General features: G+C 46.4%; 1 protein-coding gene across 1 annotated transcript; it reads right to left on the bottom strand.

Moving 5' to 3' along the window:
- Positions 1-4,517: 4,517 nt before the first annotated feature.
- SFRP2 (secreted frizzled related protein 2) lies at positions 4,518-8,309 on the bottom strand. The gene is made up of 3 exons (XM_053976787.1): positions 7,685-8,309; positions 6,966-7,046; positions 4,518-5,579 (listed from the first exon to the last, which is right to left on the bottom strand). Exons 1-3 carry the CDS (start codon positions 8,175-8,177, stop codon positions 5,275-5,277), a joined length of 879 nt encoding a protein of 292 aa, XP_053832762.1. The 5' UTR covers positions 8,178-8,309; the 3' UTR covers positions 4,518-5,274.
- Positions 8,310-8,899: the final 590 nt, after the last annotated feature.

Raw genomic sequence — 8,899 nt, forward strand, 5'->3', positions numbered from 1 at the left:
GATCAGTCCTAAATCTGCCAGTTGCTGCTAGTTTTGGCTGTGCCTCTAATGGCAATCTGTTGTGTCCAAACAGAAAATTCTCCACAACTCCAGCATCATTTTGTGGTCTGAAAATTACTCCAAAAGGATGATCTGCAGCATCTGGATTTTAAAAGAGCTGCATGAATAGTATTGCCTTATTGTGAGTCTTAGAAGGTATATAAGTTCTTTTTTGTGTCTGTCCTGTAAGACACTGTGCATATCTCTGACTTGTGCTGGTCCTTCTGGCCGGACAGCTGCTCTGTGTGTGTGGTGATTGGTTTTGAAATTTGCTCCATCAGCTGCTCCACAGTGCAGCTTTCTGTGTTGGTTGGTTATTTTGATCAGTTGTGAGAGCAATGGGCTGGCTGGCTGATTGCTGAGGTGTTCCTCCTGGCTGGGTGACAGGCTTGCTGGCTGACCCCGGCCAACTGGCTTTAACTCCAGTGGGGGATAGCTGCTAATATTTTCCAAGGCATCTAGGTGATTTAGGAGCCCATGGCTCACCCTGAAAGCAGTTGATGCATTTGGAAAATGTTACTCTATTAAACTCACCCGAAGGGATATAGTGGGGGCTAATTTATGTTTGCAAGAGAGCTTGGGGTCTTGGATTCCTGTGATGTGAATATCTTGCACTCTTCTCTTTGTACAGAGGCAAACAAGATCCATTCCTGTGGTTGTTTCACCAGACAGTCAGGCTGTGCTAAAACTACATCTGCTGATAAGAAAGTAACTTCTAGATAAATCATAGAGGCAGGTCTCTGAAGCCTAGAAAAAGAACTTCTGGCTCCAATAACAAAAGCCTGGCTGCCCAGCCTAAGGAAGGCTGCCTACTGCTCTGGTAGCAATCAATCCATCGCCCTTCCTGTGGCACTGCCAACTGTGACTACATCACAAAGGCTGTCAGAGATGGTAGGTTTGGTGAGGAGAGCGGTGGGCTGCCAAAGCAGCCAAAGCCAAGCTGCTCTGCTGGCTGCAGTGGGGGCTGTTCTTGTCCTAGCAGGCACCTAGGGGACAATGTGGTGGTCCTTTTCTGAGTCTTGGTGGCTCTGCTCTGGGTTAATACCCTTGATGGCTGAAGAGAGGTAGAGACATCTGAGAAAGGGCTGAGAGAGGTGCTTCATGGCCCAAGATTGGAGAACAAAGGGTTTTAACAACAGGGAGATGTGCAGGAGACCTGGAACCAAGGGAATGTGTGTTCTACCTGTTTATTCTTCATTTTTACTCACATATTCCTTAAGTATCTTTATTTTCTCCTGCTGCAGAATAGGTCTAGTGGCCTGACTGACCAGCATGTGTCTGTGATGCTCCTTGTGGCATCTAACTGCCCTCCTGTCCTCAGAGAAAATAATTAATTAAATTTACATGTCTCTTGCTGGATTTTCTGCATGGGTCTTTTTAAGTTTTGAGCCATAAGGTCATTAGGATTTTTGTGGCTTGTGTGTAGTAATACTGCATGAGTTCTTTAGTAAACCATTCTGAGGGCAAAAGGGTCTGTATGAGAGGGTAAGAGAGGGGCTGGGTGGCTTCTCTGTGGGTGTCTGAAGTGAATGAGGTGAGGGAGAAAACAAAGGATTAAGAAATAGTTAAAGGATAAAGAGAACTATCAATAAGAAAGAAAGGAAAATACTGAGGAATATTGCTGATGGGTTTTAAATTTTAATTTGGGCAGACATTTTTTTCACACACTCGATGGGAAGAAGTTGGAGGGAGACTTGGTTGCTGTTATGCTTTCAAATTATAATCTAAGTGCTGCCTTGATTATACATCATTCTGATTGCTGTGGGCAAGTGATTAGAGCATAAAACTTGGAGAAAAAAAATACTCTGTTTCTCTTGACTGTAAAAGACTTGCTGGGTGGTTTTGAATGAGTTATTTCACTTCACTGTGCCTCATTTTCCTGATCTGCAAAAGGATATTAACGCCTATTTTTGTGAAGGCAGTCTGAGAAACTAAATGGAAACTTCTGTATAAATGTCAAGTGTCATTATTATTGTTCTGAAACTAATCCATTGTAGTCAGCTGCTTTTATAGTTTTTATGAAAGCAAATACAATGGAAGCTACATAATTGGCTGCATAAAAATGTTGTTTTATTTATAAAAAGTGTCTAAAAAATGCAGCAGTGGGTTGCCTTTTTTCATCAATTGCAAAAAAAAAAAAAAACTTCGTTAGGAGTGGACGATACCAGGTAATAAAGTTACTCTGAAGTATATGTGACACAGTTATGAGAAGTAACAGGCACTGATCATTTTTGTTATATGTTTAGCTCACTGCTTACCTGGCACAAAGATTTTCAGTTATTTTTGAGCAAGTAAGAGTAAAAATTTATGTGTTTACTTCTTTGCCAGTATATGAGAGGTGAAGTTTCCTCAGGCTGTGACTTTAAAATCCTAATTTTCAGTTAAGTAGTTTGCAATGTCTGGTTTTTACACCACTAGAAGCTGTGCAACAAACATTGTCACTTCTTGGTGAGGCGGATATGACGCATCTTTAAATACAATAGTGTTAGAACAAGGTAATGGAACTTTGTGAAAAGGTGAATCCCATTACTTTTCACGTTTGCCTAAATCCTGTTTATCTGAAAGGTAATCCTACCCCTATCAATTCACCTTGAGAGTGGACAGTCCCAGTGATTCAGCCAAGGGCCATATGCAGGAGGCTTTATCCGTAGGGCATCTGTATGGCAGGGTGCTCTTAATCCAGGACGCTGATTATACTAGCAAAATTGAATGTTTGCCAGTTACGTTTGTTTTTCTTCTCCTGAATTTGTCCTGATATGAACAGGATTTTGCTGGTGTAACTGTGTTTATGTTGTGAAGGGGAATGTGGTATGAGGTTTTTCTTTAAGACAGGGCACTGTTGATCATAGGTGGTACGTCTTTATACATTTAAGTAATTTGGCAAAAGTCTGTTATATGGTCTTGGCCTTAACATGACCCCAGAGCGAGTAACTTGTGACCTGCCTATCCTCATCAGCCTTAGTACTGCTGCCTTCTAGGACAGCCCAATTAAGATAATTTTATGGCTGCTGTAGGACAACTTAGTATCTGTAAGGCAGGCTGTGTGCAACAGTCCTGGCTGTTCATTTTCAGTCCCCAGTGACTGCATGGCAACAACCGCCTCTTCAAAGAGCTTTCCTCCATGGGGCTCACATGCCTGTTTTCCCCAGGTTCATCTTCAGACAGCTCCTCTGCATCTGTGAGTTTGCTCCCTCTAAACCCAAGGCTGTTCAGGCACAGGCATTACATCATATGCTGAGCAGAATAGGTAGAGTGATAAAACGCCTGAATGCAAATGGCTCTGTGAGATGATGGACAGAGTGCTGCTGTTAAAATAATTACACCATAACATGAAAAGAGTCAAATCTGTTTCCTGGTAAGTCAGGTTCATTCAGAAGAATGGTTTTAATGACATTTCAGCAAGGTATTAGCCTTTAAATACAGGTACCATTTCACAAAATAATTAAGAGCCGGTTTGAAATGGGGATTTTATTTAGTGATTGGTTACTTTTTTCCGTTTGTAAATTTTTACAAATATCTTGTACTTTTGAGGACATTTATGAGGTTTGCTTTTTTCTTGCATGGTCAGCAGCCTACCACTGTTTACACTGGGTGTAGTGAATGAATTAAGACTGTGGGAGAGAGCAAATAACTCATTTTTCTGAAGCAATGTACCTGCTGGATCTTTCCTTTTCATCTTTTGATCCTGATGATGAAAAATAACACTAAATTTATGAAAATAATGTGATTTTTTTACTTTACAGAAAAGTCTAGTGGTGTATTTTTATTCTGTCAGTGAAGAGTTAATATAAAATGTTCTTGGGAATATGGGACTGCTCATCCTGTCAGTGAAGCTAAGAAGAATTTTCTATGTGTAACAGCATTGGGAAGCAAGACTGTTTTTCAGGGTAAGTACAATAAAATTCAGGTAATACTCTTCATCACAAAACATTTGTAAGAAAAATGCTGAAAAACATTCATTTAGTTATACTATTAGGTATCTTTTATTTTCTTTCTCAATAAGAATAGTGAGTGTACATACACACAGAAAAATGCCTTGCTCTACCATTATTCTGAATTGCAAGTTGCAAATGACGTTTTTCTCCTTAATATGTCTTTTTAAAGAAATGGAAAGATGGATTTAATTTTTAAGACAGTGGTCTCATTGCAATTCCTTGTCAGGAAAGCCCTCTGAGAAGACGAGAAAATGCAGGCAGTTGAACAAAGGAGCCACAGAAAAGGAGCCTCATCTCCTAGAGCTCAACAGACACATATTAAAATGAGCTGACTGAACCTCAGTCCTGTGTCTTGTGGACTCATCTCTGGGGAAACGAGGTTCGCTACAGATTTTCTGATTGCAGCACTAGAGGCTTCCTTGTGCTTTTCTACTGGCCACTTAGGGTGGAATGACAAATTCTGCTTTGCCGTGACAAAGTCCAGTTGGACATCTTTCTCCCAGTTCTCCCAAAATAGATTAAAGTGAATACAGAGACAATGAGTAAACTATGATGTAAAGTTTATATACAAGAATATAACATTTATCTGGAGTATTTACAAGGTTAATTAAAGCAATATTTTACAACTCTTTCAGATTAACCACTAGGTATATTACAGTTAAGCTACAGATGGTTTAATTTGCAAAATAATAAAAAAAAAAGTTGCATTCAGATCAACCAGCTCCAAAACTTGTTATTTTTTTTTTTTTTCTGAGAGAGAAGGGCTCAGACTTGTTGAAAATAAAATGTGAGAATGGTTAATATACTCTTACTGGTGCCTATGTATCACATGCAAGAGTCGTAATGTGACCTTTATAGCGTTAATATCGATGGGAAGCTGTGTCACCTCAGTGGAAGCGCCGTGCCCGCGGTGACAGGCCAGCCGCACGCTTGGCTTTCTCTGCGTCTCCTGCTGTGGCACAACAAACATGCACGCATACAGAGAAGCAGCAATATAAATGAACCTGCATTACCGAAACGAAGAGGGAAAGACCTCAGACCAAAGTCACGTTTGCAACCATAAAAAAACCCCAAGCTTTAAGCGAGATACTTTAATACTTCCCAAAAATAGTCTTTTTTTTTTTTATTACATTTTAACCTATGTACAAAAACGGAGGGGTTCTTCCCCTCTCCGACAGCGGTCACTGTGTCTCGTGCCCACGGCATCTCAAGGCTCACAGGGGCCAAAGCAGGAAGGAGCTCGAGGCCCAGAGAGCTTGGGACAGGGGTGGCTGCTGGAGGACAGCCAGAACCAAAGCCACTAACACTGCAGTTTGCGGATGCTGCGGGAGAACCGCTTGAAAGCCCGCTGCCCTTTCTGCCACCGCTTCAGCGAGGTAATCACGAGTTCCCCAGCTTGCTTCTGCCCCATCACCAAGTAGGGGACGTTGATGTCGTTCATTTCATCGCAGGTACACTGGAGGCCACCTTTGAGCCAGAGCACTATCTTCCTCAGATCTCTTTCTGTCAGCCCATTCAGCTTGTAGATGGTTTTGCTCTTTGTTTCAGGGGTGATCTTGGTATCCCCATTGATGTAGGCAATCTCCTTCACTTTTATCTTCAAGGCTAATAGAGCGAAGGGAGGGGGAAGTGGGGAGAGGGAGAGAGATTGAGAGGTTTTTTTCCCATTAGTGCACATAAAGAGGACCTGGGGAGGGAGGTGCTCTATTGCTAATTAAACTGTCAGGGCTGACAGAAGAGGCAGCAGGTGGCTCCATTTCTAAAGCCACAAAGGGCATGCAAGTCATTTCAGTTTGAATCAACCTTAGGGTTGAGGTTTTTTGGATTTCTTTTCTCCTCTTTCCCCTCCCCCTCTTTTCCCTTCCTTTCTAAATTAATATTTTTTCCAGCTTTTCTCCTGTTTGCAACAGAGGGAGGGCAGGTTTGCTACACTAAGCAGAGCACCATTTTTTTGCTGAGAGAGGGCAGCCTTCCTGAAAGTAGCGTTTGAAGGGGAGGTGGGGAGGCAAGTACCTAGATCTAATCTGAAACCTGATCTCTGCTGCAGCTCAAAACTTCTACACTTAATTTATTAGGCTGGAGAGGATTTTAGGCAAACCTGTAAGGAAATGATATTTCACATGCATTGTTTTTTTGAAAGAATAGATCCCATGGAGGGCAAATTGGTCCAACAGCTGCATTCGATTTGGTAAAATAACTAGGAGGGGGTTACAGGGCTCTGTAAGAAGCTGTGGAGCATGTTTAGCTTCAGGAGGATTTATCTGAGTGCAATTTGCCAGGCCAAAACTATTGATTGTTTTAGCAATTATGTCCCACAATCATAGTTTCATGTTTTGGTTGGGTTTTTGTTTTCTTTTTTTAAAGAAAGACTTTTGAATTGTTCTAGATACTTATACTACAAATCTGTTTCCAGGTATTAAACACTGACCTATTGTAAAAGGATTCCCCTCCTTATTCCCTTTTGCTCTTGAAATGCTAATGTGTGGATAATGTGTCCTTCAGTTGTCTGTGTTGAAGGGGCTTTCTTGTCCTCTTCTAACCCCAGATCTTCCCATTAAGTTTATATCCCCAATTGTCTGTGCATTACCTTCTCTGTCAAATGATATATAGAGCTTCATTCTTAATCTGCAGAGAGAGTCTTTCTTACGATACACTGAGATTGGTCATGCGGCTCTGTCTCAAACATCTAAATGAAGCTTTGCTCTACTTCTCCCCAGGCAATAGTCTGCATGGAAGATTTTTTTTTTTTTCTCATTTTACTTTATATTGGGTTTGCCAGCAACATCACATAAAAGAGCACTACTTCAAAACAGTAAACAGAAAAGAATGATAAAAAGGGCTATTTTTACTCCAAGGTGGAATTTTGTGTTTCATGACCCGATGGTCAAAGCCCTGCCTTTATTCAGGCACATCTCTTACTGACTCCACTGGGAGCTGTACCTGATCCTCGACTCTCAAATTTCAAGCGAGAGGAGCTCTGCTTCCACTTACCAAAGTCGTTTTTGCAGAGGTTTTCCACGATGTCATTATCATCTTCATTTTTATTTTTGCAGGCATCACAGACCTTGGGTGCTGGAAATGCAAGCAACAGTCCCGGTCAGACCCGGGGAGAAAGGAACAGCAGGTGGCGTTGGGAACCCTTTGGGAAACGCCAGCTTTCCATCCCTTCACCCCAGAGCCTGCTCCTTCTCCCCCCAGCCCCGAAGCTGCCCGAGCACTTTGTCCCGCCTTATCCTGCGGCAGACACGCTACAGGGGTCACGGTGGACTTTTAAGGTCACGCCTCAACCAAAAGTTTTTGTTTTAGCGGGTAAAAAAGTACAAGGGGAGTGGGGAGGGAGGTCGAAACACGACACAGAGCAGCCCAGCTCCGCGATACAGCGACGACTCTTGTACACGACGATGACTGTCTGGATGCCGCGCGGCTTCAGTGCCGAATCCCAGACCTTTTCTTTGAGGATGGAGATGGGTGCAGGCCGATGACAGTTCCCCGACGGTGCCTGCGGTTTCCCCGGCCCCTTGGAAAAGCCTCCCTGAGCCTGGTCTGCGGCCACCTCCCCGGTCCCCCGTCCCGGAGCACCGGGGCGTGCTGTAACTGAAGGCAGACGCCTTCGTTCCCCCGTGGAAAGCCGCGGAGGGACCCCGCTGTCGGGGCGCCTCGTCGGGGGCAGATGCTGCCGGTCTGAGGGCGACCCGGCCGCTCCCTCTTACCTTCCCTGGTGACGGGGAGGATGTGGTCACTGCTGGCCAGCGGGATGCAGAGGTCGTTGTCCTTGGGGAAGCGGCTGCAGTCCAGCATGTCGGGCCAGGGGAAGCCGAAAGCGGACATCACCGGGGCGCAGCTCTCCTTCACCTCCTCGCAGAGCGAGTGGCAGGGCTGGATGATCTCGTCCAGGTCGTCGATGCAGACGGGGGCAAAGAGGGAGCAGAGGAACTTCCTGGTGTCCGGGTGGCACTGCTTCTGCACCAGAGGGATCCAGGTGGATGCCTGCTCCAGCACTTCCTGCACCGTCTCATGCCCCAGCAGGTTGGGCAGCCGCATGCTCTGGTACTCGATGCCCCGGCACAGCAGCATCGGGGCGGGGATGGGCTTGCAGTTGGAGCGCTTGTAGGAGAAGTCGGGCTCCCCGAAGGGGAAGAGCCCGGCGGCCGAGCCCATGCACTGGGACGCCAGCAGGAGCAGGGCGCAGAGGCGGCGCTGCATTTTGGGGCACGGAGGAGGTGGAGGGGGGGCTGGCGAAAGGCTCGGGGGGCCGGGGTGACGGGGCGGGCGGCGCGACGCTACCTCAGCCGCAGGCAGCGTCCCCCAGCCCGGACTCCTGCTGCCAGGCGGGGACGGAGAGTCTGAGCGAGATGCTGGGGCAAACGGGAGTTTTCTGGATTTTTTTGTATGCAAATAGCAGGGGGAGCGGGGGCTGGGAGGAGCCTGGTGACAGCCATCCAGAAAGGATTGGTCACTACTTTCTCGGTCTGCTTTTGCTCAGGGGGATTGTCTTTTGGCAGGAAATCTTTGGAAGGAACATTACCGTGCGAGCACGGAGAAGGAGGGAAAGATCCCGGCGAACAAAGAACCCCGAGGAGCTCCTGTGCCGGGCAGGGGCCGCGGGGAGCTGGAGGTGAGCTCTGCCTCTGGCACAGCTACTGCGGAGCTGCCGCGCTCCCCCCGGCACCCCCTGCCCACATTTGGAGTTCTCGCTGCCAGCGGACGGGAGATGTGGCCGGGCCGGTTCCCAGGCAAGGGGCGAGGCTGGCGGCTCTCTCATCCCCCGGGGAGTGTCTGCCACCTCCGGCCCCTCCCTGCGATGCTGGCAGGGCTCACTTCGGGGCTGAAGCCGCCGGCAGCAACTGCGGGCTGCCGGCACCCCCGGCCCCACTCCGGCTCGGTAGAGCCCAGCCCTGGGGGCTGCCAGGCGGGGCCCTCCTGCT

This window comes from Vidua macroura, chromosome 4 (assembly GCF_024509145.1).
Source record: "Vidua macroura isolate BioBank_ID:100142 chromosome 4, ASM2450914v1, whole genome shotgun sequence".
NCBI lineage: Eukaryota > Metazoa > Chordata > Aves > Passeriformes > Viduidae > Vidua > Vidua macroura.

What these genes read in the sequence shown, in the direction of transcription:
- SFRP2 (XM_053976787.1), bottom strand. Translation starts at nt 8,177, where the DNA reads ATGCAGCGCCGCCTCTGCGCCCTGCTCCTGCTGGCGTCCCAGTGCATG. An exon ending in CCTCCCCGTCACCAGGGAAG is followed by an intron (nt 7,047 to 7,684) that starts GTAAGAGGGAGC and finishes TTGCATTTCCAG; the next exon opens with CACCCAAGGTCTGTGATGCC. An exon ending in CCTCTGCAAAAACGACTTTG is followed by an intron (nt 5,580 to 6,965) that starts GTAAGTGGAAGC and finishes TCGCTCTATTAG; the next exon opens with CCTTGAAGATAAAAGTGAAG.